The 27,301-nt window shown below is 54.1% G+C and overlaps 2 protein-coding genes across 8 annotated transcripts in view; one reads left to right on the top strand and one right to left on the bottom strand.

Moving 5' to 3' along the window:
- The window catches only part of EPHB4 (EPH receptor B4), a 31,679-nt gene extending 21,521 nt beyond the window's left edge, over positions 1-10,158 (top strand). For both annotated transcript variants that reach the window (XM_078439835.2, XM_078439834.2), the window contains exons 8-17: positions 210-375; positions 2,178-2,280; positions 2,492-2,556; positions 2,675-2,788; positions 2,876-3,123; positions 6,275-6,490; positions 6,768-6,917; positions 7,324-7,517; positions 7,730-7,885; positions 9,030-10,158. In XM_078439835.2, the coding sequence (XP_078295961.1) occupies positions 210-375; positions 2,178-2,280; positions 2,492-2,556; positions 2,675-2,788; positions 2,876-3,123; positions 6,275-6,490; positions 6,768-6,917; positions 7,324-7,517; positions 7,730-7,885; positions 9,030-9,159 (1,542 nt within the window). In that variant the 3' untranslated portion in view covers positions 9,160-10,158. The remainder of the gene's footprint in view (positions 1-209; positions 376-2,177; positions 2,281-2,491; positions 2,557-2,674; positions 2,789-2,875; positions 3,124-6,274; positions 6,491-6,767; positions 6,918-7,323; positions 7,518-7,729; positions 7,886-9,029) is intronic.
- Positions 10,159-12,300: 2,142 nt separating this feature from the next.
- The window catches only part of ZAN (zonadhesin), a 38,422-nt gene continuing 23,421 nt past the window's right edge, over positions 12,301-27,301 (bottom strand). For 4 of the 6 annotated variants that reach the window (XM_078439833.2, XM_078439828.2, XM_078439831.2 and 1 more), the window contains 18 exons: positions 26,387-26,595; positions 25,995-26,139; positions 25,329-25,576; positions 25,068-25,232; positions 24,478-24,602; positions 23,842-24,137; positions 18,910-19,124; positions 18,337-18,478; positions 17,716-17,963; positions 17,143-17,272; positions 16,780-16,954; positions 16,309-16,482; positions 15,867-16,006; positions 15,211-15,410; positions 14,977-15,115; positions 14,266-14,406; positions 12,617-12,719; positions 12,301-12,523 (listed from right to left, as the gene is read on the bottom strand). In XM_078439833.2, the coding sequence (XP_078295959.2) occupies positions 12,475-12,523; positions 12,617-12,719; positions 14,266-14,406; positions 14,977-15,115; positions 15,211-15,410; positions 15,867-16,006; positions 16,309-16,482; positions 16,780-16,954; positions 17,143-17,272; positions 17,716-17,963; positions 18,337-18,478; positions 18,910-19,124; positions 23,842-24,137; positions 24,478-24,602; positions 25,068-25,232; positions 25,329-25,576; positions 25,995-26,139; positions 26,387-26,595 (3,044 nt within the window). In that variant the 3' untranslated portion in view covers positions 12,301-12,474. The remainder of the gene's footprint in view (positions 12,524-12,616; positions 12,720-14,265; positions 14,407-14,976; positions 15,116-15,210; positions 15,411-15,866; positions 16,007-16,308; positions 16,483-16,779; positions 16,955-17,142; positions 17,273-17,715; positions 17,964-18,336; positions 18,479-18,909; positions 19,125-23,841; positions 24,138-24,477; positions 24,603-25,067; positions 25,233-25,328; positions 25,577-25,994; positions 26,140-26,386; positions 26,596-27,301) is intronic. The other 2 variants (XM_078439829.2, XM_078439832.2) reach the window with 2 other exon arrangements.

Here is a 27,301-nt window from a genome sequence, read left to right as displayed (position 1 = left end):
CAAGGATTAAATGCTATGATAAAAACCAAACACCCAGCACAGTGGATACATAAATGAGCTCTGAGGCCCCTCTTGCTGCACAGGGGAACCAAGATGCAATGATGGGGGAGGCTCAGGGCAGGGAGGAAGAGGTGGGAAGAGCAATGGAAACACGGCGGGGGGCGGGAGGGGTGCCTGGTTTACAGCCAGCCCCTCCTCCTCTCGGACAGGGCACAGAGGGCCCCAGCAGCGTGCGGTTCCTGAAGACGTCTGAAAACCGGGCAGAGCTGCGGGGACTGAAACGGGGAGCCAGCTACCTGGTCCAGGTGCGGGCGCGCTCCGAGGCCGGCTACGGGCCCTTCGGCCAGGAGCACCACAGCCAAACACAGCTGGACGGTGAGCCTGGGGAGCAGGGCATGGGCGGGCCTTGCCCGTGCCCTCGGAGGACCCCCAAAGTCACGTTCCCATGCTCCTCTTTCAACCACAAGGCGTTTTGGCCTAGTGAGGAGAGCATAGGCTGCAGAAACCAAAACGTATAGCTGGGAGGGGAGACCTGCTCAGTGGCTTTCCGGCTGTGTGACTTTCGGCAGAAGCCTGACCCTTCCTTAAGTCCCACCTCTCTCCTCTCCCCAAAGTGGAAATATCCCGAGACCTCTCTCACAGGGCTCCAAGGATTAACTGAGGTGACACCTGTTCATTTTTATTTATTCATTTTTATTATTTTATTTATTTTATTTTATTATTCATTTTATTATTATTATTTTATTTATTCATTTGTTTATTTTGAGAAAGAGAGTGAGCACATGAGCAAGGGAGGGGCAGAGAGAGAATCCCAATCAGGCTCCCGCTGTCAGCACAGGGCCCTATGCCGGGCTCAAACTCCCAAACCATGAGATCATGACCTAGCCAAATTCAAGAGTCGGACACTTAACCGACTGAGCCACCCAGGCACCCCATACCTATTCATTTTAATATGCTTGGCCCCGGGGGGCCCCTGGGTGACATTTGAGCATCTGACTTCGGCTCAGGTCGTGATCTCACGGTTCATGGGTTCGAGCCCTGCTTCGGGCTCTGTGCTGAACGCTTGCTCAGAGCCTGGAGTTTGCTTCGGATTCTGTGTCTCCCTCTCTCTCTGCCCCTCCCCCGCTCGAGGTCTGTCTCACTCTGTCTCTCAAAAATAAATAAATGTAAAGAAAAAATTTAATATGCTTGGCCCGGTAGCTTTCTGAGCCTTTTCATTTGACAGTTTAGTTGAGCTGGGACTCACATGCCATACAATTCACCCATTTAGAGTGTACAATTCGGTGGCTTTTAGTATATTCAGTGTTGTGTGACCATCACAATTAATTTTAGAACCTTTCAGCATCCAAAGAGAGATACTATAGCCCTTTAGTCACCCCCAGCCCCTGGCGAACACTAATTTACTTTCTGTCCCTGTGGATTTACTTATTCTGGACATTTCATACAAACAGGAACCGTGCATTCTGTGGCCTTTGGAGACTGGCTTCATCCTTCACTCAGGACAATGTTTTCTTTTTTTTCTTTTTTTCAAGTTTATTTTGGGAGAGAGAAGGGGGGGGTGTGGAGAGAGGGGGAGAGAGAATCACAAGCAGGCTCCACGCTGGAGCCTGCCGTGGAGCTCGATCCCATGACCCTGAGATCATGGGTCTCCCTAAGCCAAAATCAGGAGTCAGATGCTCAACCGACTGAGCCCTTCAACCACCTAGGCACCTCTAGGAGAGTATTTTCGAGATTCACCTATATTATAGCGTGTATCAGTGCTGTTTATGGCTGAGAAATATTCCATTGTATGGCTACAGCATGTTTTATATATCCGTTCATCTGTTGATGGACATCTGGGTTACTTCCACTTTTTTGGCTACAAACCTTTTCATTTTTAGCCCTTGGGGACTTTCTGTGATCACCAGTATCTGTAACTGAACAAAATCAAACTGCTCTTGCCGCAACTAGGTCTGGAAACTTCCTCCCTTGCCCTGAGGGACTTGGGAGGGGCCCCCACCTGTGGAAAGCAGTCCGAAAACCACTGTGCTTCCCGGACCCTGCGTCTCCTCTGCCTTCCCCGTACCCCCCACCCTGCTGGGGGCCTGTTCGCAAGGGAACACAGCTCGTGCCTTGCGGCTGGTGTGGGGTCCCCAGGGGCCGTCGGCTTCTCTTGATCACCAGTTTTTCTCCCCCAGAGAATGAGAGCTGGCGGGAGCAGCTGGCCCTGATCGCAGGCACGGCGGTCGTGGGTGTGGTGCTGGTCTTGGTGGTCATCGTCATCGCCGTCCTGTGCCTCAGGTGAGGGCTCTGGGCACCTGGAGGCCCTTGGGAAGGCCCGTGTAGCTGTCCACCTGCCCGCTCGCTCCAGGCAAACCTCCCTCAATGCCCCAGGATACTTGTTTTCTCTTGGAAGCTTCTCTCATCCCCGCTCCTCCTCCCCCCGGTCCTGTCCCTTTGGGAACGCACAGATGTGGGATTCAGTTTACCTTTTCTTTCCCATTGGCCACAGGAAGCAGAGCAGCGGGAGAGAAGCTGAATACTCAGACAAACACGGACAGTATCTCATCGGGCACGGTGGGTAGGCGTGTCCTGAAAGAAGCAGGACTGGGGGCAGAGCTGTGAGCCGAGAACCCAGGCATCTGAGTGCATGGGAAGCTGCCTCTCGGTTAACGGGGCCTGTGTGATCCCTCAGGTACTAAGGTCTACATTGACCCCTTCACTTACGAAGACCCTAATGAGGCTGTAAGAGAGTTTGCAAAAGAGATCGATGTCTCCTATGTCAAGATTGAGGAGGTGATTGGCGCAGGTGAGAGGAAGGCTGGGCGCCTGGGGGAGGAAAAGGAGGGCCAGATGGTGGGCAGAGGAGGGCTGACCCTCAGCGTCCTTCCTGAAGGCGAGTTTGGCGAGGTGTGTCGGGGGCGGCTCAAGGCCCCTGGGAAGAAAGAGAGCTGTGTGGCCATCAAGACCCTGAAAGGGGGCTACACGGAGAGGCAGCGGCGGGAGTTCCTAAGTGAGGCCTCCATCATGGGCCAGTTCGAGCACCCCAACATCATCCGCCTGGAGGGCGTGGTCACCAACAGTGTGCCCGTCATGATCCTCACCGAGTTCATGGAGAACGGCGCCCTGGACTCCTTCCTGCGGGTGAGCCTTCTGCCCCCAGCCTCCCGCACCCCCCTCACTCCCCCAGCACAGCCAAGGAGCTCAGAACCAAGGTAGATCGTGGGGCACGATCGTGGGGCATCACACCTCCTCTGCCCTTTGTTCTTCCTTCGGGACAGCTTGAATTCCTGGGACTGGCTTTTCCTTTGGCCGTGAGTGTCAATGGCCTCTCGGTGGGGCGAGCTGACCCCAAGATTTGGAAGGATGGTCATTTGTCCTTTTGACAAATATTTCCTGAGTGCCACCTGGCACATCAGCCACTGTCCTAGGTCCTGGGAATAAAGCCATGAACATCTCTGCCCTTGACAGTATAATCGAGGAGACTGGAAATTAACAAGTAAACAAATAAGCTTTTGGAATACAGATATTTTGGGGGCGCCAGGGTGGCTCAGTCGGTTGAGCGTCCGATTCTTGATTTTTAGCTGAGGTCATGATCCCAGGGTTGTGGGATCAAGCCCTGAGTGGGGTTCTGTGGATGGAGCCTGCTTAAGATTCTCTCTCCCTTTGTCCCTCTCCCCTCCCACTTTCTGTCACTCAAAAAAAAAAAAATTTAAATACAGATAATTTGGAAAAGTGACTTGAGATGATGGGGAAGAGTTTCTTTTAATTTTCATCACTTTAACAGGCTTCACTGGATTTTATTTTATTTTTTAATTTTACATCTTTTTGGGGGGAAAAAACGCATTTTCCTACAGAGCAAGATATTGCATTTAACAGAATTATGATGCTTCCTCGGGATCATCCGGTACCCAGTCAATATTCACATTTCCCTAGGTGTCCCCCAGATGTCTCCTTCCTCCTGGTTCCTCCAAACCAGGATCTAGTTCAAGCATTGCACTTAGTGGTTTTGTTTGTTTGTTTTATTGTGTTTTGTTTTTCCTGGTGGTTATTTTTTTGAGCCTCTTCTAAATCCAGGACCGTTCTTTGTTGTGACACACTGACATTCTGAAAAGCTGGGCCTCTTATTCCTTTGAATGTCTCACCTTCTGGATTTATCAGCTTCTTCCCTATGAGGTCATTGTTTCTCCACTTCCTTTAAGAGAAGATAGATTTAATGTTCTGATAAGTTCAAAAGTAAATATGTGTGGCCAGCCTACATCGGGGGTGCTGTGTACCTTACATGACACCCCATCCAGAGACAGGCTATCTGGCTCTCATCAGGAGAGATGCTGAGGCAGGCCTTGGGGTAGTGTGATGGCGGCCTGACCCTTCCTTGTGGACACAAGCTTCTGTTCCTTGGTACCATACAAAGGTCTGGTTGCCAAGAGAGGGAGGGAGGGTCTATTTTAGAAGAGATGACATTTGGGGTGCCTGGCTGGCTCAGTCGGTGGAGCATGCGACTCTTGATCTCGAGGTTGTGAGTTCAAGCTCCACGTCGGGTGTAGAGATTACATTTAAAAAAGAAGAAGAAGAAGAGAGGACATTTGGGCTGACATTTGGGTAGATGAGAGAGAGCCAGCCAGGAGCAGATGGAGGAGAAGCACGTGGGCCTCATGGCCTTAGTAAGGAGTTTGGATTTGATTAGAAGTTCAAGGGGAAGCCTTTGGAGGGATTTCGGCAAGAGAGGTGACTTTAGGAGCTCCCTTTGGTGTGCTGGGGGGCAAGAGCCAAGAGCCAGTGGGGAGACTCGCAATCCTTTTGGGGCACAGCAGTTGCAGCAGGATGGGGAGAAGTGGCTGGATTCGGGACGTGGTTTGGAGGCAGGGCCAGCAGAACCTGCTGATGGATTGTAAGTGGCAGGTGAGGAAGAGAGGAATCGCAGAGAACCCTGGCGTCTGCCCCGAGCATCTGGCCAGCGGCGTTCCTGCAAGCTGAGTTTTGAGGTGTGGGACAGGGGCAGGCTTAGAGGAGGGTTCAGAATTCAGGGTTTGGACTCTGGCCCTGGCCCTGCATGGCTGCCAAGGGTCCCCTGCGTGCTTGCTGAATCCAGAGGATGGGATTTGTCCACTGTAACTGTTTGGCTGATCCGGTGAGAGCAGACTCTGTAAAGGTCAAGGTCAGGCTTTAGGTCTTGGCTTTGGCGCCGTGTTCATCGATCGCACCCAGTTTTTCACTGCTGTGTTGCAGGCTACACACAGCTGGTCCAAGAGGGCTGAGCAAGCTTTCTTTGGGTCAGCACAAGTGCATCTGCACCTGTAGACAGGTAGTTTAGGGCACACCTCCACTGTCGCCACTCTGTTGCCTCCAAATAAAAAGAACATACTAGGGGCGCCTGGGCTGCTCAATCAGTTAGGTATCTGACTCTTGATCTCGGCTCAGGTCTTGATCTCAGGATCCTGAGTTCAAGCCCTGCACTGGGCTCTGTCCTGGGCGCGGAGCCTACTTAAAAATGGGGGGAAAAGAGTTGTGTCAGAAATAAAGAAAAAATTAGGGGCTCCTGGGTGGCTCAGTCGGTTGAGCCTCCAACTTCAGCTCGGGTCATGATCTCACGGCTCATGGGTTCAAGCCCTACGTCGGGCTCTGTGCTGACAGCTCAGAGCCTGGAACTTGGTTCAGATTCTGTGTCTCCCTCTCTCTCTGCCCCTCCCCTGCTCACACTCTGTCTCTCTCTGTCTCTCAACAATAAATAAATGTTAAAAAAAATTTTTTAATAAAAAAAATAAACATTAGAAACATTTTTTTAAAAAGTAAAAAACTGAAAAAAAAAAAAAAGTATTAGATTAAAAGGATTTGTTGATACTCCCTGGATATAAAGCCCTGCCCTAGGCTAAACAGAAGAAAATGATTTTTTTAGTTTTTTTTTTTAATAATGTTTATGATTTTGAGAGGAAGAGAGAGACAGAGAGAAAGGGAGACACAGAATCTGAAGCAGGCTCCAGGCTCTCAGCTGTCAGCACAGGGCCCAACATGCGGCTCAAACCCACGAACTGTGAGATCATGACTTGAGCTGGGGTCTGACGCTTAACCGACTAAGCCATCCAGTCGCCCCTAAATCAAAGAAAAGTTAAAAATAATCGTATAATCTTGAACATCATGTCAGGTTACTGTAGCGAGAGCTGAGAGAGCTCAGAGTAAGAGAAAAGAGGAGGGCTTACCTGGGAAGGAGGAGGGCTTACCTGGGAGGTCAGCGGAAGGAAGGGGGGATGGCAGGTGCGCTGGCCTGATGGTGCCCTCTCCCTCGTCTGGTCTCCAGCTGAACGACGGGCAGTTCACCGTCATCCAGCTGGTGGGCATGTTGCGGGGCATCGCCTCAGGCATGCGGTACCTGGCTGAGATGAGCTACGTCCACCGAGACCTGGCTGCCCGTAACATCCTGGTCAACAGCAACCTTGTCTGCAAGGTTTCCGACTTCGGGCTTTCCCGCTTCCTGGAGGAGAACTCTTCTGACCCCACCTACACGAGCTCTCTGGTGAGGCTGGGGGACCTGCGTATGAACTAGGTTCTCAGGGCCAGGTGGAAAGGTGGGAGGCACTGGCAGCTCCAGTTCAGGGTCAGGATGTAGGCGCAGACCATGGAGGGGGCGGTCAACTTAGGGAACCCAACTTCCGGTGTCCAGGAAAAGAACAGAGTTGAGCTATGTGTCTGGGTCCCAGAAAGAAAGGAGGCCTGGGGGAAGGCAAAGGCAGGGGGCCAAATGCCTGGGTCCTGTGAGTCCCTCAGCTAACCTTTTCCCTCCTCATCTTTAGGGGGGAAAGATTCCCATCAGATGGACAGCCCCCGAGGCCATCGCCTTCCGGAAATTCACATCTGCTAGTGATGCCTGGAGCTACGGAATTGTGATGTGGGAGGTCATGTCATTTGGGGAACGTCCATACTGGGACATGAGCAATCAGGATGTAAGTGTCCCATAGTCCTACCAAGCTTACCTGAAATGTTCTCTCTCCTGGGATATGGGTTGGGGAGTGGGGTCCCCAAAGAGCTAATCGCTGTTGTCCTTGAGGGTGGCACAGAGTAGAGTTGATCTTTGTATCCAAGACTTTGATACAGCACGTCTGGTCACAGAAGGACACAGAGGAGGGCAGGGTTGGGAAGTTACTCATTAGATCACGGCCCAAGAGCCACTGGGGCTTCAAGCCACAGCCAGCTTCAGCCCCGGCCAGAAGGACCCCCACCCCAAATCTGCCATTCTCAGGGGCTGTGGCACCTCTCCCGGCATCTGCTAAGTCCCCATTTTCTGGGAGTCCTTTGGCACCCCAGTGTTCCCGGGAGACCCTCACCCAGTGCTCCTACCTGTCCTTCCAGGTGATCAATGCCATTGAACAGGACTACCGGCTGCCCCCACCCCCAGACTGCCCCACTTCCCTGCACCAGCTCATGCTGGACTGTTGGCAGAAGGACCGGAACGCACGGCCCCGCTTCCCCCAGGTGGTCAGCGCCCTCGACAAGATGATCCGGAACCCAGCCAGTCTCAAAATCGTGGCCAGGGAGAATGGCGGGTGAGGATCCCAGACAGCGGGCTTCCTTCCCACACTCTGCCACCACCTGAGAGCCCCCCCCCCCCCCCCCCCCCGCCCTTCCTCCTCAGAAGTATCCGTCCCTCTGGTGGTTTGTGGGATTGTCCCTGCCTGCTTCTCTGAGGCTGGGCTCAGAGTCTCCACCTGATGTAGCCTTGGAGCTCAGCGCGCCCCTCCCCATCCTTGCCTCCCAGGGCCTCGCACCCACTCCTGGATCAGCGGCAGCCTCACTACTCAGCTTTCGGCTCTGTGGGTGAGTGGCTTCGAGCCATCAAGATGGGAAGATACGAAGAAAGTTTCGCAGCCGCTGGCTTTGGCTCCTTCGAACTGGTCAGCCAGATCTCCGCTGAGTAAGTCGTGGCAGAAGCTGGAGGTGGTGGCTAAGGGGTACCTGGGGACCAGAATCAGATCCGCAGGTTTAGCAGGGACCTTTGGGGGAGATTCCTGGTGCAAACCCTGTTATCAAGAGTCTCCACCACCACCACCCCCACCAAAACAAGCAGTAACAGCTCTGGGGGCTGAGAGCCTACAGAATCTCCCAGGCCGGCATTGCCCAGCTCACCCCTTTGCGCCACCCCATGGCCCTGCCGCACCATAGGTATCTATCCTTGTGTATCTATCTACATTCCGGGTTCTGCTCTCACATTAACAGTGACAACTCTGGCTGTTTTCCCCACCCATAAAAGGAGAGGGTTGGACTAGGTTTTGGAGATCCTTTCCAGCTTTAATGTTAAATAGTTTTATGGTTCCAACGCCTCTCACTTGCCTCTCACTTTGTTCCCCCAGTCGGCCCCTCTGGCGCTCCACCTTTCTGCCTTCCCATTTCCCTCCCAGGCTCTTTTCTCAGGCCAGGTTTGAATAACACGTGGAAGGAAGAGAAATCTGGAACCAGGAGGTGGGAGGCAGTCTCCCCGCAGGGCAGGTCATGGACCCCCCTGCTCCCTGATTGTTCTGGAGACTCATGCTCTCTATTTCCCACCTCTGCAGTTCTCCCTTATCTCGGGCTCCAGGCCTCAGGATAGGGGCGGGGGGGCGGGGCAGCTTGTGTTCGCCCCTCCCCCCTTCCTCCCCACCCGCTCTTCCTCTCTCTGAGACCTTTTCTTCTGACTTCTCTTTTTTCCTCTAAAGCAATCTGTGCAGCTCCTTCCCTCAACCTCATTTTGCGCGTTTTTCCCTCTTTCATTCCTCCCCTTCGCTGATTCTCTGCCTTTTCCTAATCCTTGCTGGAGCCCCAACCTGTGGCCCCCACAACCTCCCACCAGCCAGCCCTGCTCAGCTACCTACCCCACCCTCTACTGCGGCTGTGCAGAAGGACTGAGGCCCGGCTCTTAAATCCTCCGGAAACTGCCGGCAACTATTGGCAACTATTGACGTGCCCCTCCCCTGCTGGCCTTCCTGATTGGCTGACAGTCCTGAGGCAAGACGCGGTGTCTGGAGCTAAGAGAGCCTCCCTGGGAGCCCTATGGCCTCACCTAGCTCTCCCTTCTTCCCCAGGGACCTGCTCCGAATTGGAGTCACTCTGGCGGGACACCAGAAGAAAATCCTGGCCAGTGTCCAGCACATGAAGTCCCAGGCCAAGCCTGGAGCCCCGGGTGGGTCGGGAGCACCAACCCCCCAGTACTGACCTGCACCTGCTTGCCTGGCCCCACTGCTCTGGAGCGGCAGGAACTCCCAGCTGGGGACACCGCTCCCCTTCTTCCTGGGACAGAGTCGGATGGGGACCCAAGAGGCCATCATACCTAGGCCCCACTGGATTGCACTTTGAACCCATGGGGGTGGGGAGCTGGCAATTTGGAGACAGGATTTGAGGATTCTGCCATATGAGAGTAGAAATCACATGTCCCCCCGCCCCCCAGGCGGGGAACCCTATGCCAAGGGTGCGGGAGCCCTTCCCTCGGGATTGGGTGTGACCAGAGGGAAAGGAAGCGCTTATAATCTGCCAACTTCCCAGGGGTGGTTGGGCACGATCCCCACAACCTCCCTCTGATCCCCAGTTAGGGCCCCACGTACCGCCCCCCCCTTCACCTCGAAGGGTCACTGCACTGCCCTGCAGACCAAAGAGAAGAGGGTGACTAGCCTGGGAGCTCGGGAGTGGAGAGCGCCGCATCGTGGCCGGAGGCGGGAAGGGGTGTCGTGGCCCAGTGACAAAATCATTGGACTTGGATGTCCCAACCTTGCTGCTGTCTTCCCCGAACTCAGTTTTCCCTTGTAAATGGTCCTCCCCCATCTGCTGCCTTCATATTGAAGGTTTTTGAGTTTTATTTTTTATTTTGGCCTTACTCCCCCCCCCCCCCCGTTTTTTGTTGTTTTTTGTTGTTGTTTGTTCTTCCACCGTCCTTGTCATAACCTTTTGTGTTGGAGGGGCCCGTTTCATTATTGCCTCCTTTGCCCAGGGTGAAACAGGGCCTCATCGCTGTGTCTGTTTCTGGAACAATGCCTTGGTCACACCACAACTCCCAGACACTTCCCTGCCCCCAAGTACCCCCAAGCTGTGTCCATGAGGGGGTGTGGGAGGGGTGAGGTGGTGGTGGAAACCAGAGACAGACACCGGTGCTTGGAGGGGATCTTAAATTATATTTAAAACAATTTTTTTTTTGTATAAATAAAAGAAACTGGGAAACTGTGCAGTTCTGGGGGTGATTGGGGATGGGGGATGGGCCAGGTTTCCGCGGAGAGTGCGGCCTGGGTATGGAAGAGTGGTCGGAGGTCTGGAGACAGGACTGTGGGGGGCTGCGGGGGGCTGCAGGCTTGGTTCCCGGGCCCCAGGGTGTGTCTGAGGTGGTGGGGTGGGGGCAGTGGGAGATGAGTCATTGGCAGCTGCTTCTAACGGCTCCAGATGGTTCTGCCAAGAGCCTGGGGCACCTCCGGGGTGGGGCTGCCCCTCCCTCCCCTGTCCTGGTTCCCCAGCCCTGGTAGGGGGCCTCACCCGGGGAGGCCTTGAGCTTGTAGCCCTGCCCCGCAGCCCCCTGAAGGGGTATAGGGGGGCATTGGCTGGGGTGGGGGTCCAGTTAGATGAAGGAGACAGATGTGGGCCAGATGTTGGCAGCTGGGGTTGGTTTAGAGGCAATGGGGGGAAAGTCTGCATGGGCTGTGGGGGGGGGGGCAGAGCTGGAGTGAGGGATGTGGACCCCCCACGGGTACACACACACACACACACACACACACACACACCCTGGGCTGAGTCCTTGGGAAGACAATTCCCCCTTTCAAGATGCTGCCCGGGCAGGTTCTCCCAGGCTCTTCCGAAGGGGAGGGGAAACCACCTGAATGTCTTCCCCCAACTTCCAAACAGGAAGATGGGGATGGAGTCAAACCCCTGCGAGCCCTTGTTGCCCTCTTTTGTTCCTTTGCTCCCAATCTGCCCACCCTCAGGGACACCTGCAGGGGCCAGCCTTGCTACTTCTGCATCTCCGGTGCCCCCTGTTGTGTTGGGGTCTGTGCGGACCCCAAATCACAGTTTCTGCCCTTCCCTGCCCAGGTGGCCTCAGGTGGCGATCCCGTCTGTGATTTCCTACCTGTCCCAGCGTCTTCTAGGGTCCCTAATGCTCTGGAATCCTCTGTCCACTCCCTCGATGACCCATCACTCCTGTTTTGTACACTCAAGAGGTATGGGAGGGACTCCATCCTGCTAAGGATGGAGGGCGCATGGGTCCAGAAGGACGTGGTCTATCGGAGAGGATGCCAGTCCAGGCCACCCCTTTCCCCTCCCAACCAGACATCCGGGCTAGATAAGGTGACCTTAGTTGTTGAGGGGAGGGGCAGAGGTCAAGGGGACAGGGCACAGACGAAAAACAGGCAAAAGGTCAAAGATGCGGTGAAGGGAGTTCGGGTGGGGGCGGGGTGTGCAGCAGGGAACCCCGTGATGCCCGAGCCAAAGCGCAGCCAGCTCACTCGCGGAACCCCCTGAGCACCCCTGCCATGCCCAGCTCGAGTGAGAGCTGCTCCCCCTAGCCAGCCGGGTCAGGGGCCATCCCTCCCTCCCCGGGCCCTTCCCCAACCAGGTGGGATCTCCATTCCTTACACGAGGGTGGCTGCAAGGGTCCTCTCAGAAAATAAGCACAGAGGAAGGGTTCCTTTGTAGAACCCAGTGTCCTGCCTGCTCTGGCATCCCCTGTCCCTTGGGGTCTTATGTCCTGGCCTCCCCACCCCAATTGGCAGCCTTCCTTTCCCTCTTGGCGCCCAAGCAAGATGTTCCAGGCCCCATCCCCAAGCAGTGACCTGCACGTCTGGAGGCCCGAGACCCTGGGGGAGGGGTCAGAATGTGAGCCCTTTGGGTTCAGGCTGAGGAGAGCTGGCCTCCGCTGCTGGGATGGGGCTCCGAACTCCTCAGCCCCTAGACCTCACCAGCAGTTGCCATAGTAACCCCTAGGCCCTCCTGGGAAATGGATGTGCGCAGAAGGAGGGGCCTCCCCGGAGGATTACAGACAAAAAAGCCACATTCCCCATCCTTAGCCTCCACCCCGTGTTTAATCTCCTCATGGGAAATGTCAGCCTCCTCGGGATCACCTGGGTTCCTGGGAAGACTGGGGAAGTGCAGGCTTTTCTCCCATTTCCCAGAAGCCAGAGGGCTGGACACCCCACCGCCAAGCGGCTCTGTCCAAGGGACAGTCAGACCTCGGTCCGCCTCCCCTCTGGACATTTTGCAGAGCACCCAGCGCTGGCCACCCCCCAGCCCTGCACACCGGTGTCCCTCCCTCCTATTTCACCACCCCCCCCCCCAAGACCCACTTCACAGATCCCTTCCTCCACCACAGTCATGTGGAAATTCACATTTCAAAAATAAATTTTAATTTTCTCTCTCCTTTTTTGAGGGCAACTCAAAACTGAGGGACTCTAAGGGCATGCTCTGGAACGAAATCTGAGGAGAAAGCGAGAAAACCCCGCGTTAGAGGCAGACTCGGCTCCCAGTCGCCAAGGTTTTGTGGGGCCGGGATGGTTCTCACCAGCATCGGCCAGCCTGTTCTCTGTTCTGGCTCTGCGTTTTCTCCCTGGGAGTGGTGGGGAAGAGAGGAGGGTCAGTGCCCACTCCCCTGTGGACTCATCCCCACCCACCCCTGCTCATCCCCTTTCCCAGAACTCACCTCCTCCTCCTCTTCCTGGAAACACATTCCCAGGTCACTGCCGGCACTATGACCACCACAGGCACGAGCATCCCCAACAGGATGGCCACAAAGCTGGATGCTTCTGGGGTGCGGGGGACAGAACGGAGGCACATGGGATAGGAAGGCGTGGGGGAGGAGACACTCCCCTTCCATCCTAAGTTGCCACCGGAAAGGACTATAACCCCTGAGTCCCTGGGTGTGACTAGTTCTCCCTCCAGAAGGCTTTTACTCCAAGGCCTCGGCACCACACACCCAGGGTCCCTTTGTGTTTCTGGACACTCAACTCCCATCAGCCTTGTTAAGGGGGGTGTTTGTCCAGCTGGTCCCCTAGAGTCCAGGGTATCATTGTGGCCAGTGCTTCTCAACGAGCAGCCCTGGAATCACTTCTAAAATGTTTTGTTAATATTTATTTATTTTTGAGACAGAGAGAGAGAGAGAGTGCAAGTGGGGGAGAGGGGCAGAGAGGGGCAGAGAGACACAGAATCCGAAGCAGGCTCCGGGCTCCGAGCTGTCAGCACAGAGGCCGACGCGGGGCTCGAATCCATGAACTGTGAGATCATGACCTGAGCCAAAGTTGGACGCTCAACCGACTGAGTCACCCAGGCGCCCCCGGAATCACTTCTACTAGTCACCCAGGAGCTTATTAAAAATGCAGATTTCTGGGCCCCCTCCAGACCTACTGAATCCAAATCTCTGGGCTGCCAGGAGTGGGGGGGGGGGGGGGGAGTCCTGAAATGAACATGTAGAAAAAGCCACCCCCACCCACCCCACCCTGGGTGAGAGGTGGGATAAAGTCAGAGAACCACAGGCTCAGAAGCCCAAGGGAATTCGAGTTTTGGATGGGGAGAAAGGGTCAAAGGTACTGGAGAGGCTCAGACGGATCCGAGACGGGACAGGAAGAGCAGGAGTGAGGCAAGGAGACCAGAGAAGGGACCGGGGTTCCAAGAGAAGATCCCAGAGGACAGCGGGTCCCCCTCGTAGTCTGGGGTTTCGCTTTCCACACTTGGTCACCCACAGTCACCCGCAGTCCAGAAGCAGATGGTCCAGTAGCGTCAGAAGGTCAACAGCCTGACACTACATCACAACGCCTACATCATGCACCTCCCTCGTCATCTTCTCTCCCATCATCACAAGAAGGGGAGGACAGTACAATCGGTTTGAGAGAGGGACCACATTCACATGACTTTTATTATCGTAATTGCTCTGGTTGTTCTATTCGGTTGTTGTTAATCTCTTATTGCACCTAACTGGTAAACAAAACTTCATCATACGTCTGCACGTACAGGAAAAACCAGATGGGGTCCGGGGCTGTCTGTGGTTTTGGGCATCCACCTGGGTTTGGATGGGGGTCTTGGAAAGTACACCCCACAGATTAGTGGGGGGCTACTGTATGTCGGTAGGGGATGGGCACAGGGACTCGGATTCTTTGAAACTTCTTGCTCTGCTCATCTCTAGGGAGCATATTATTATGTTTTCTATAATGTGTGTTATGTTAAGAATCTACTACCCGTCATAGCTCTGTAATAGGTATGCATTATATGTTCACATTATGTACATGGAATAATGCTGTAGCAACTGGTGGTGGGGAAGGGGCGGTGAGGATACAGGGTCTGGGATGAAGTTCTCACCTGGTTTTCCAGGGGGTGGCGCATCCTGGGGCTCTGTGCAGAGGTGCCCCCCGTAACCGAGTTCACACTCACAGGTGAAGTGGGTTCCCTGCTCCTGGCACCGTCCATCATTTTGACAGGGGTTCCGTAGACATGGGCTTTCTGTGAGGACAAGCGGGGTGACGGGCGGGTGGTTCTAAGAGGACACCCACAGCCAGGGAGAGGGGCCTGGGGCTGGGACCCCAGAGAGGGAAACAGAGGCTGGAAGAAACTGGGCAGGGGTCCGCCAGCCTGGCTTGTTGCTTGCTTGCTTTTTTTTTTTTTTTTCCCCTGAGTTTTAACACTTTTTTGATTATTTTTATTTAAATCCAAGTTAGTTAACATATACACCAGCCTGCCTTTCAAACTGGGCTCTACACTCACTAGCCCTGGGCTCTGGAGAAAGTGCTCACCCTCTCTGAACTCCACTTTCTTTACCTATAGTGGGGATGTGGGGTAAGGACTGAAGATCACGGAAAGCTAATGCCGGGACAAGGCCCCAGCACAGTGCCTGGCAGATGGCAGGCACTCACTGCACGCAGATTCTTTCTCTCTGCCCCTCCCAAAAAAGGAGAGAGTGGGATGACGGCCAGCTTCCTGACATCGAAGACTGAGAGGGACGATCCTCCGTCCCGCTCTTCCCCGCCCCCCCACAAGGGGGCAGCTTGAAGCCAAGGGGAGGTCTAGGCTCACCTCGGAAGCAGCCACGAGTGAGGTTCCCCAGGGTGCAGATCTCCCCGGCACGACAGCGGAGGGGCTCACACAGCAGCACCCCCGAGCTGGCGCAGGTGCAGCGCTGAGAGCAATCCTCGGTCACAAAGCTGTCACCCCGCTGCAGAGGGGAGAAGGGCCGGGAGGAGAAGGTCTGGTTTTCCCCCCTCGTCAGGCTCTCCTGCCCCCACAGGGCCCTCCACTCCCAGCCCGGACCTGGTAGTAGATGCCGTTGCTGGTGCAGCCACAGTGGGCCACGGGGAGGCTCAGGGCACCACTATAGATGTAGCCTGGGAGGCTGGCACAGCCTTCCACACAGGGTCCCTTGCAGTCCCTAGGGGCTGCCAGGTTGGCACAGGAGGCTGGGCAGGGTGTCATACAGCTCTGATAGACGGTGTTGGCCGGACACGCCAAGGCTGACGGGAAAGTCATAGTGAGGTGGTGGCCAGGCCGGGCTGACCCCACAGATACGGGGAACGTGGGGCCGGAAGCTGGAGGGGGGAGCAAGGTCATCCAACAGAACCCAGAGCTTGGTAAAGGCCGGGAAGCCAGAAGAGGGGGCCGGCTCTGCGTGTCCTTCTGCCTGTGACATTAAAGCGTGCTAAGGAAGTGGAGGAGCAAAGCTGGGCGGAGGCGAGAAGGAGTGAGAAGGAGCGGGATGGGCTGACACGGGTGGGTGGGGTGCAGCCTCCTGGGTGGGGCCGAGAGGGAGGCTGGGTCGGGAGGACTCGGATGTGGTGAGTCCAGGGAGGGATAGGGGAAGCGGGGCGGGCAACCCAAGAGGAGCAAGAGTGGGGGCTCAGAGCCGAGCAGGGGGCAGAAGTGGCCAAGAAGGTCGGGGGACCAGCTGCTGGGGAAGGTCAGGGCCTCACCACAGCCGGTGAGGTCCCGCCAGCCGGCCGGGGTGGCTCCCGCCTCCTGGCAGATGATGGCGTAGCCGCTGAGGACCTGGCAGCGAAGTTCCTCCTGCTCTTTGGGGGTCCGGGCGGTACACAGATCAAACACACAGTGCCTGGGGGTAGCAGGACAGTTGGGGGCTGTCAGAGACGGGGAGGCAGAGACCCAGCCAGCCCTGCAGAGGAGGACCCGGAAGCCCCAGCAGAAAGATATTAGGCAGTGTGTGTGTGTGTGTGTGTGTGTGTGTGTGTGTATGTGAGCGTGTGTATGAGTGTGAGTGTGTGTGTGTGGGGGGGTGTGTATCACAAGGAACTGAAGCCACAGAGAGAAAGAAGAGCCAAACAGAGCTCGGATCACAGAACCGGCAGCAGGACCGGGACAAAGGCCACTCCCATGTGGTCTGGGCCCTCGACTCACTCCTGGAAGGGCTCGGGGGCCACAGTCTGGTGACAGGCAGCAAAGGGGCCCTGGGGGTCCACCAGCACCCTACACGCCTGGGTGCTGTTGATGAGCGCCAGCCGCTCCGGGGTGCATTCCGAAGTGTCGGAGCCTGACTCCTCCCCTTCCTCCTCTTCCTCCTCCGGTAGGGCCCTGGGGCAGAGACCCAGGGAGCGCCAGGTGAGGCCCATGAGGACGGTGAACTCTGGAACTGGGCAGGAAGTGTGGGGAGGCATGGGCACAGCCTGGGATCTGTAGGGCCGGTGTGCCCACAGTCGGTCTGAGAGGCAGGGACAGAACGAGATCAGGCAAGTGTGTCTGGGCTCTCGGCCTCGGGCGTCCTCCTCTGCTGAGGATACGGGGTGAGTGGGGTGTGGACAGATACCGGGCTGACGCTCACCCCCCCAGGGCCAGTCACCTTGCGGCCACTCAGAAGCCCAGCCCTCTCACCTTGCGAAGCGGGCGAGGCCGCCACTGATCCTGTGTACCTCCCAACTGTTGCCAAAGCCGATGAGGTCTTGGGTGATGGTGCCGTTGGGCAGCACGAAGTCATTCCTCTTGTTCCCGTCAAAGTTACCGCACAGGCCACGCACGAGCCCCTTGTACTTGTTGGGCAGCGTGATCACTGCGGGAGGAAGGGGTGTTCGAAAGCAGGGCTCCCCACCTCCTCTCTGCCCCTCCAGGCTCCTCCCCAGGCGCTCAGGGCCCACTCCCAGGGCAGGGGCCTCCTCACCACGGCCCGGGGACCACGTGGTTTTCCTGGCCCCCTCCCGGAAACGTCCATCCTGCTCTCCCATCCCCGCTCTCAGATACCTGCATTTTTGCCTCCGTCGAAGCTGACAAGCATCTCGAAGTCAGTGATCAGAAACAGGCGATGGCCTCGCAGGTTAACCCGCAGACGGTCATCGGGCTGGTAGGGGATGTCCACCTTCTGGTTGTTGACCTGGAGAAGACAGACAGGAGCCACGTGGTCCGGAGTCAACCCGACCCTCCGCTGCCTCTCCCCTGCCTCTCTGCACTGCTCGGCATCTCCGTGCCATCATTCCATGGAAGGAGACACCCCGGTAGGGTTTGCTCCCCCGCGTCTCTCTTCCTTGGCAGAGCAGACGCCCCCGGTCCTACTTCAGCCTGGCTCCACCTTCACGCCGCACGTTCTCTCCTTCCCTTTCTCCCTATGTGTCTCCAACCTCTGGCTCAGTCCCGCTGCCCTCCTCTGCCTCATCCCATGAGGGGAGTGTGGCACTGATTCCGACTTCCATAACCAGGCAGCCCAGCCCAGGCCGGGAACTTCCCAGAGAACACGGAGCCCTGGCTTCGCCTGTTTTCGGTGGCCTCCCAAGGCCCAGGCCGCCTCCCGACACCCACCGGGCCCGGCCTGGCTCTTACCACGAGCCCCAGTTGAGCCCGGAGCTGGACTGTGTAGCCATAGATCACCACGATGATTTCGTGCAGGTAGACGGGGCTCCAGGGCAAATACACTTTGTTGCGCCCCTCGACGATCAGAGGCGCCACCCCAGTGGGGAGCGCGTCCACCGTCTTTATCAGAGTGTAAGTCATGCGGCCCCGGAAGAGGTAGCTGAGGCCATCGAACGTGCGGTAATGGGGGTCCCCGTAAACTGAGCATTGTTCTGATGCTGCCAAGAAGGACAGACACTCAGAAGGGACCCTTCCCGGATAGAACAACGCTCGGAATCCTTCTAAGGCCCTGATGTCTCTCGTCACCCTCCCTCCGAGCCCCCAGCTCCCTAGATACTTGACCTTCAACCTTCTTCCTTTCCCAGCCCCCGTTGCAAAACCTGAGAGATCTCTCGGTCCCGTCCCCTGTTTGCACTTAATAGAGCAAATCCCAGGGGCGGCCACGGCTAGGCCACGGAGCAGGTGAGAGCCCAGATGAGGCCGCAGGCCCACCCCCTGCCCGTGCCGGGCCCCCTTCCCTCTCCAGACTTTCCCAGCCTGAGCCCCTTCTGGCCCCACCTCTTGCTCCACCTCCCCAGTTGCCCCTCTTACTGTTAACGTCACAGGTGCCCGTGCCGTCAGATTGGGGCTCACAATGGGAGCCAGAGGGGCAGCTGAACTGCTGGCAGTGGACGGTTCCCAAAATGCAGGCACACCTTCTGGTGCAGCGAATGGTGATCCAGGTCTTACCCTCCTAGAGAAGCCACGGGAAGAACCAGGGCGTGAGGAGGGAAGGGCCAGCCTAGGCCCACAGTCTGAATGGCTTACTTGGCCCAGGCCAGAGGCAGTTATGGCACCACCTCCTAGAGGCATCGTGCTTGGTGTCTTACATACGTTGTTCAGGAAGTACTACTGGACCCATCTTCCAGATGAGGACACTGAGTCACGGAGGTCCTCTGACTCATGAGTGGTACCCATAGGATTCAAACCAAGGCCACGCCCCATCCCGGCTGTTTGGATTCCTCAGATCCAGAACCCAAACCGTGCCCACAGCCACCCCCCCACCCCAGCCCAGCTCTGGCTGGACACCACCCTGTTCTGTCCCCAGGCTCAAAGAGACCCAGGAAAGGAGAAAATGCCAGCTTCCAGGTGTTGTCCCCACCGCTACTTCCTGTCCCCACTCACAGGGAAGGAGCTGCCATAGTCGTCTGTGCAGCCGCCACACTGACTCCTGGGTACACACTCTTTCCCACTGAGCACGAAGCTGGACTGACAAATGCAGCCCTCCTTGCAGATGGTGGGGACTTGGGTGTCACTGCACTGGCCTGATGGGTCCACGCAGGAAGGTAAGCAGGAGGGAACGCAGGACGAATACTGGGTGTGGATGGGGCATTCCAGAGCTGGGAGAGGGGGAGGGGGGGAAACATTTATTGAGCGTGGGCTCTGTGCCAGGCCCCAAGGAAAGAAAGGAGTAAAAACGGCCCTTCCACCAATTCAGTGTGGGAGACAGAGGTCAGCCAGCAGCCCAGCGACTTTGATGTGTGTGGTCAGTAAGTGTGTGACAAGTGTGCATGTGCAACAGGAGCAGGGAGGTGTTCGCTCTGCTGCAGGAGAGAAATAGAGCCCTTTAAGCAAAGTACCTGTGATCAAATGGAAATGTTCACGGATAGCAAGAATCTACAACATAAAGGAGTCAGTTGTCCCTAAGTTAATTTATACATTTCACATGACCCCAACAGAACACGCCAGCGTGATTTTGCATTGTTGTTGTTGTCTTAAGTCCATTTATTTATTCTGAGAGAGACAGAGACAGCCTGGATGAGGGAGGGGCAGAGAGAGAAAGGGAGAGAGAATCCCAAGCAGGTTCCGTGCTGTCAGCGCAGAGCCCCACACAGGGAACGCAGGAAACTGAGATCGTGACATGAGCTGAAACCAAGTCAGATGCTTAACCAACTGGGCCACTCAGGCACCCCTGTTTTGTTTTTTTTTTTTAATAGGGCAAGAAGGTATTAAAGTGGAGAGGAAGATATGAACAAACCAGAAAAGCCAAGAAAACTTAAAAAAATGAAAGAAAAGAAAGAGCAGTGAGTAGTGAATGTCCCTACCAGAAATTAAAACACAATTTAAACTCTCAATGATCACAACACTGGGTTACTAGTAAGTGAAGACACAGCAGTGAAAGGACAAAGAAGACCCCATAGGGACCAGATACATATAGGAATTTAGTATAGAATAAATCATGGCATCTCAGGTAGTGGGAAAAAGAGACAGGTCATTTAAGATGCTAGGGGAAAAAATAAAAACAAATGTGATTCACATTTCGTACTGTGTACCAGAATAAAAATTCCTGTGGATCAAACATGTAATATAAAAAAAGAAACCATTCGGCTGGCTTGGTCGGTAGCCCTACATTGGGTGTAGAACTTACTTAAAAAAATAGAAAGAAATCATAAAAATGCTGAAGCAGGGGCACCCGGGTGGTTCAGTCAGTTGAACGTCCCACTCCTGACTCAGGTCATGATCTCATGGTTCGTGGGTTCGAGCCCCGGGTCGGGCTCTGACTGACAGTGTGGAGCCTGATTGCGATTCTGTCTCTCCCTCTCTCTGTCCCTTCCCTGCTTGCACTTTCCCTCTCTCTCTCAAAATAAATAAACTTTAAATGCTGAAGCAAAACATGAGCAAATTTTTTTTTAATGAATTTTTTTAAGTTTATTTGTTTTGAGAGAGAGAAGGAGAGCATAAGCAGGGGAGGGGAAGAGGGACAGAGGGGAGAATCCCTATCAAGCTCCCATGATCAGCACAGAGCCCGATGGGAGGCTCGAACCCACAAAAACTTTGGGATCATGACCTGAGCCAAAGTCAGTCGCTTAACTGACTGAGCCACCCAGGTGCCCATGAGCAAATTCTTTTTTAACTCTGGAGCTGTAAGGCATTTGTAACTATGGCTCCAAATGCAGAAGCCACAGAACAAAGACTACCATATGCTACCCCACATACATGTATCTCTTTTATTTGCCTGACAAAAAAAGTCAAAGAAAAAAAAAAAAAGAACTGGAAAAATGTTTGTAACTCATAGCACTAATAAAGGGCTACTTACTCTCTGTGATAGATAAAGGACCTCCATAAGATAGTTTGACAAAAGCCAACGAGCCAGTGGAAAAAAAAATGGTGAAGGGATATGAAGACAGAGTTCTCAGCAAAGGAAATTCAAACAACTCCCAAACACGTGGAAGAATGCATAACCTCACTCATAGGAAAAATGCAAATTAAGACTCTTTGTATTTTTCACGTATCAGATTGGCAAAGGTCCGAAAGTGTGACAATGCTCTGTGTTGGCGAGGCTGTGGGGAATCGGGCACTCTCCCGTGTTGCTGGTAGGAACGTAAACTCCTCACCCGCTGTGGAAAGCCAACTGGCAGCATTCCTCAGAAGAACGAATGCACACAGTCCTTCATCCAGCATTCCACCCCCAGCAGTTTATCCTACGGACAGACGCGTACATACAAAATCATAACTGCAGCGCTGTCTGCAGTAACAATTGGAGACAACGGGAAAGTCTGCCAACAGGAGACTAGTTAAGTAAAGTAGGACAAACAAGGGGCGCCTGGCGGGCTCTGTCTGTGGAGCAGGCAACTCTTGATCTCAGGGTTTTGAGTTCGAGCCCCACATTGGGTGTAGAGATGACTTGAAAATAAAATCTTAAAAAAAATATATGACACAGGGCGCCTGGGCGGGGGGGGGGGGGGGGGGGGCGGGGGGACGGTGCTCAGTCAGTTAGGCGTCCGGCTCTTGACTTCAGCTCGGGTCATGATCTCACAGTTCGTGGGTTTGAGCCCCGTGGCGGGCTCTGCACTGACGGTGTGGAGCCTACTTGGGATTCTCTCCCTCCCTCTCTCTCTGTCCTTCCCCCACTCATGTTCTCTCTCTCTCTCTCTCTCCCTCTCTCTCTTTCAAAAATAAATAAACATTTAAAAAAATTATGACAGAGGCTCCTGGCTGGCTCAGTCATTTGAGAGTCTAACTCTTGATTTCGGCTCAGGTCATGATCCCAGGGTCGTGGGATTGAGCAGTGGGGAGTCTACTTAAGATTCTCTCTCTCCTGGGGCGCCTGGGTGGCTCAATCAGTTAAGTGTCCGACTTCAAGTCATGATCTCACAGTCTGTGAGTTTGAGCCCCACGTTGGGCTCAGTGCTGACAGCTCAGAGCCTGGAGCTTGCTTCCGATTCTGTGTCTCCCTCTCTCTCTGCCCCTCCCCTGCTCATGCTCTGTCTCTCTCTGTCTCAAAAATAAATAAAAACATTAAAAACATTTTTTAATAAATAAATAAAAAGATTCTCTCTCTCCCTCTGCCCCTCTCCCCAACTTGCGCAATGCTCTCTGAACAAATAAACAGATAAAAATTATGACAAATGAATTATGATGTAATCATGGGATATCACAGAGCTGCAAAAGAGAATGAGGGCACTCCTTAGCTGATCTGATGTGAAAGGATCTCCAAGCTAGATTATCAAGCAAGAAAGATAAAATGCAATCTACCGGCTGTTTCGAAGGGACACATGCACCCCCATGTTTATAGCAGCACTATCAACAATAGCCAAAATATGGAAAGAGCCCAAATGTCCATCAATGGATGAATGCATAAAGAAAATGTGGTCTAGGGGCGCCTGGGTGGCTCAGTAGGTTGGGCGACCGACTTCAGCTCAGATCACGATCTCGCAGTCTGTGAGTTCGAGCCCCGCGTCGGGCTCTGGGCTGATGGCTCAGAGTCTGGAGCCTGCTTCCGATTCTGTGTCTCCCTCTCTCTCTGCCCCTCCCCCGTTCATGTTCTGTCTCTCTCTGTCTCAAAAATGAATAAACGTTAAAAAAAAAAAGACAAATGTGGTCTATATATACAATGGAGTATTACTCGGCCATCAAAAAGAATGAAATCTTGCCATTTGCAACTACGCGGATGGAACTGGAGGATATTATGCTAAGTGAAATCAGTCAGTCAGAGAAAGACAAAAATCATATAACTTCACTCATATGAGGGCTTTAAGAGACAAAACAGATGAACATAAGGGAAGGGAAATAAAAATAATATAAAAACAGGGAGGGGGACAAAACAGAAGAGACTCATAAAAATGGAGAACAAACTGAGGGTTGCTGGAGGGAGTGGGGGGGGGGGGCTAAATGGGTAAGGGGCACTAAGGAATCTACTCCTGAAATCATTGCTTCACTATATGCTACCTAACTTGGATATAAATTTTAAAAAATAAAAAATAAAGTTAAAAAAAATGCAATCTACTGGATCTTGTATGCTATTTTTAAAACAAATAAAAATTTTAAAAATAAGGAAAATTAATTTGCGTTTGTTTCTATGGGCATAAGTAAAAGATCTTTGGAAAAATACTTGGATGCTGATAAGGTCAGGCTGTGACCCGGGGTCAGGGGGGAGGGAGACTCTTCACTGGCAATCTTTTTTTTTTTTTTTATTCTTTTAGTAATTTCCACACCCCGAACATGGGGCTTGAACTCATGACCTGACATCAAGAGCCGCAGGCACTTCTGGCTGAGCTACCCAGATGCCCCAGGCAATCTTTTAATGCATTAAAAGTTTCTGAACCATGTGAATGCGTCACATCCTAAAAACACACTAACCACTGTCTTAAAGTTTAAAAGGTTTTGGAATTATATAGTGATGATGGTTGCAGAGCTTGTAAATATCCTAGAAAACAATGAATTGTATTTTTAAAGTGGTGACTATTATGGTATGTGAATTCTAATTTGAAGAAAATAATGTTAGGAACTACAGAAGGATGCCTAGGAGTCTGCCAGGAGGCGAGAAGAATCTTTGCCGTCAAATTTGACCTGGACCCCGGTGTTAAAACCTGGAACTTTCCAGGTTCAGGGAGCGGTGTGGATAAAGGAAAGGAGGGGTGTGGAAAAGCAAGGTCCGTGTGTGCTGTCCCCGTCATAGGGGCATTGGCTAAGACCTTGTTGCAAAGGAGCCACAGCTGAACAATGAGGTCAGATGCAGGTCGGGCACGGCCCAAAAGGAAGACAGGGAGCTTTAAGGGACATGCAGATGGAAAGGAGGTGTGGGAGTGCTCCGGGGTGACCGTAGGGGACACTCACGGCAGAAACTGCTGTTTCTCCAGATTGGGGGCTGGAGCCCCCGGGCCCGGCAGGCGGCTGCGAAGTTTTCCAGAGATCCACAGAGGGCATGGCGTCGGCCTCCAAACTGACAGAGGTTGTGGATACACTTGAGCAGGAAGGGCTTGAGGAACACGTAGGTGGCACACTCAGTCCAGGCCGGAGTCTGAAAGGCTGCCTGGCATTGTTCCTGGGCTCTCACTAGGTCATCTCTCCTGCAGCCTATATTTAGATTCTCCAGCTGTATTGCTTGGGTCTCCTGGCTCTCTTTTTGGCAACTGCAGAGGAGAAAAGGGTCATCACAGGGACAGCCACTGTCCCACCTATGAAAATGGCTTGGCCCTCCCAAGTGACTCAGAAGACCCCCTTGTCTTGTCTTCACCAGGAAGCTGGTCCAAGCTCCGGCTACCTTCCGGAAGCCTCAGTCCCTGCCCACACTCTGAAGCGAAGAAAGGAAGGCTCATGTGTCCCCAGATAGGTTCCGGGGACCCAGAAGCCATCCCCCGTCAAGTTGCACACATACAGGAACACTCCAGTCTTCCTATCCCTGGCACGCTACACAGTCCGGGATCCCAACTCCTGTTCCTATGAAAGGCTAGAGGCTTTGGGGACAATTACTTTGGGTGAGACTCCTTATCTTGCCAACTCTCCACAAATTCAGCGTCATTCTGGGCTAATTCATCATTGGGCATCATGAGCTCATCCTCTTCCTCACCATTGAAGTTTCCGCACAAGCCACAGACCTGGGTGGGCAAAAGGGTTCTGGGCACCAGGGAAGCAAAAGAGGCTTTTTTGGGGTGCCTGGATGGCTCAGTTAAGCGTCCAACTTTGGCTCAGGTCATGCTCTCATGGTTTGTGGGTTCGAGCCCCGCATTGGGCTCACTGCTTCCAGGGCAGAGCCCGCTTCAGATCCTCTGTCTGCCTCTCTCTCTGCCCCCAGCCCCCTCCTGCTCTCACTTGCTTTCTTTCCTTCTTTCTCAGAAAGAAGGAAAGAAGGAAAGAAAGGAAAGAAAGGAAAGAAAGAAAGAAAGAAAGAAAGAAAGAGAAAAAGGAGACTTTTTCATATGGCATGGGCCCGCATTTCCACTCCTAAGAAACAGGCGCACTCCCAGCCCTCCTCCATTCTGGGGAGTGACCAGTTAGGTCTGGAGAGGGCTCTGCCCTCTTGAGACAGACTCCCCTAGAGAAGAGCCAGGGGATTCCCCCACCTTTTGGTAATAGGCTGCAGGGAGCTGGACCTCAAAGAAATCTTTGCCGTCAAACTTGACCTGGACCCCGGTGTTAAAATAGAGTACGGTGTTGTTGCCAACAGTGCTGATTCTGAGCCCTCGGATCTCGGTGGCGAAGGGAAAGGTGACCTGTGTGCCGTTGATCTACAGAGGAGGGCAGGGCAGGTGAGTGGGAAGAGGGACCTGAGCCCCCTCCCCAGAGCTGGCCTCCTCCCTTCCCCCCCACACCACCCAGCTCACCAGCACACGGTGGTCCTTTATCAAGGTAATGAGGGTATTAAAGAAGTCAACGTTGACCTGGTGGAGGTAGGAAACAGCGGATTGGCCTCTCTTCTTCCCATACTTGACGCTGATCTTGAAGAAAGGCAGGTCCGTGGTGGGGTGGCACACTTTCACCAGGATACCAGTGCAGGTGTCCCTGATGGTGTGGTAAGTGCCATCGAAGCTCAGGTACTGAGACTGGTTTGAGATACGGCACACTCCCATACCTGGCAGAGAGAGACGGGTTGCTGAGGAGTGGTCCAGCCTCTCCAAGAACAAGTGCTCCCCCATCTGTGAGGAGAGCTGAAGGTGGAGGAGGCCCCACAGGGAGGGGAGAAGAGAAATAAAGGCTCGGTGGCCAGGCTAGGATGAGGCTTGGGGGTGGAAGGGGCGCTATTCTGCCAGAGAATGTGGCATCATAATGGGACTCACAATGTCCCATCTAAGTTCACGGCCGGGACAGCCATGAGTGAACACGAGGAACCCTTTCCAACGGCACAGGGGTCATCATTCCCAGTCAGAAGTTCTTTGGGACCCCGGACATAGGAGCCCAAGAGCTACAGGTGATGGGAGAGGGTGAGGAGGAGTTGGGGACAGCAGTCTCAGTGACACCGGGGTCCTCCTGTGTGCTCAAGGGCCTTCTACCTGAAGCCCGGCAGCGTAGCAGCCCATCCAGGGGCCAGCACATCTGGCCAGGCTTGCAGGCGGCCTGCTGGCAGGAGATGGCGTTGCGAGTGGAGCAGGTGCAGAGCCTGGAACAGGTGTGGTCCGCGTACCATCTCTCCCCGACCTGTGGGATGTGGGCGTCAGCAGAGCCCATGGAGGTTTGGAAGCCAGGGTTGGACCGAACCCTCTACCCCGGGCGCCCCCTCAGGCTCGCTCCCCTTGGCTGCTTGCCTCCATCCCCAGACTTTCTCAGCCTTCGGGCTTCTGGGCTTGCTGCTCAGCCCCTAGCACTGGCCCTGCCGCCTTATCCCTTCACAGGCTCTGAGGCCTCCTGCTCCCCAAACATGTGGCGCTGCGGTCCGGCTTCTCACCGGGTGGTAGTAGCCCTCCTGGTCGACGCAGCCGCACTGGCTGAGGGGCACACAGGAGGTTCCACTCAGGATGTGACCTTTCTGGCACTCACAGCCCTCCGTACAGGGCAGTGCTGCTGGGCAGTCTCTGGGGGCCGTCAGGCTGAGGCAGGTGGCTGGGCAGGGGTTGGCACAGGGGCTGTAGCTGCTGCTGGACGGGCACTTCAGAGCTAAGAAGAAACCAGTGTCAGGAAAGGCAGTGATTTCCAGCACCCTGAGCTCGGGGCATCGAGAGCTCCCAGAGAATGTTCATCAGATGAATGGATGAACACAATGAGATCTATCCATACAGTGGATTATTATTCAGTCTTTTTTTTTTTTAATTTTTTTGTAACGTTTATTTATTTTTGAGACAGAGAGAGACAGAGCATGAACAGGGGAGGGGCAGAGAGAGAGGGAGATACAGAATTGGAAGCAGGCTCCAGGCTCTGAGCCATCAGCCCAGAGCCTGACACGGGGCTCGAACTCACGGACCGTGAGATCGTGACCTGAGCTGAAGTCGGACGCTTAACTGACTGAGCCACCCAGGCGCCCCTTATTCAGTCTTTAAAAAGACATTCTGGGGGCACCTGGGTGGCTCAGTCGGTTAACAGTCTGACTTCGGATTGGGTCATGATCTCAGGGTTCGTGAGTTTGAGCCCCGTGTCGGGCTCTGTGCTGACAGCTCGGAGCCTGGAGCCTGCTTCGGATTCTGTGTCTCCCTCTCTCTCTGCCCCTCTCCTCACGTTCTGTCTTTCTCTCAAAAATAATTTTTTTTAAAAATTTAATTAAAAAATGAATAAACATTAAAAAAAGTTTTAAGTCATTAAGATGGGAAATTTTATGTTATGTATATTTTACCACAATTTAAAAAAAAAAAAAAAAAAAAAAAAAAGA

Source organism: Panthera onca, chromosome E3 (assembly GCF_046562875.1).
Source record: "Panthera onca isolate mPanOnc1 chromosome E3, mPanOnc1 haplotype 2, whole genome shotgun sequence".
NCBI classification, from domain to species: Eukaryota; Metazoa; Chordata; class Mammalia; order Carnivora; family Felidae; genus Panthera; species Panthera onca.
This window is presented reverse-complemented; position numbering and strand designations above follow the sequence as displayed.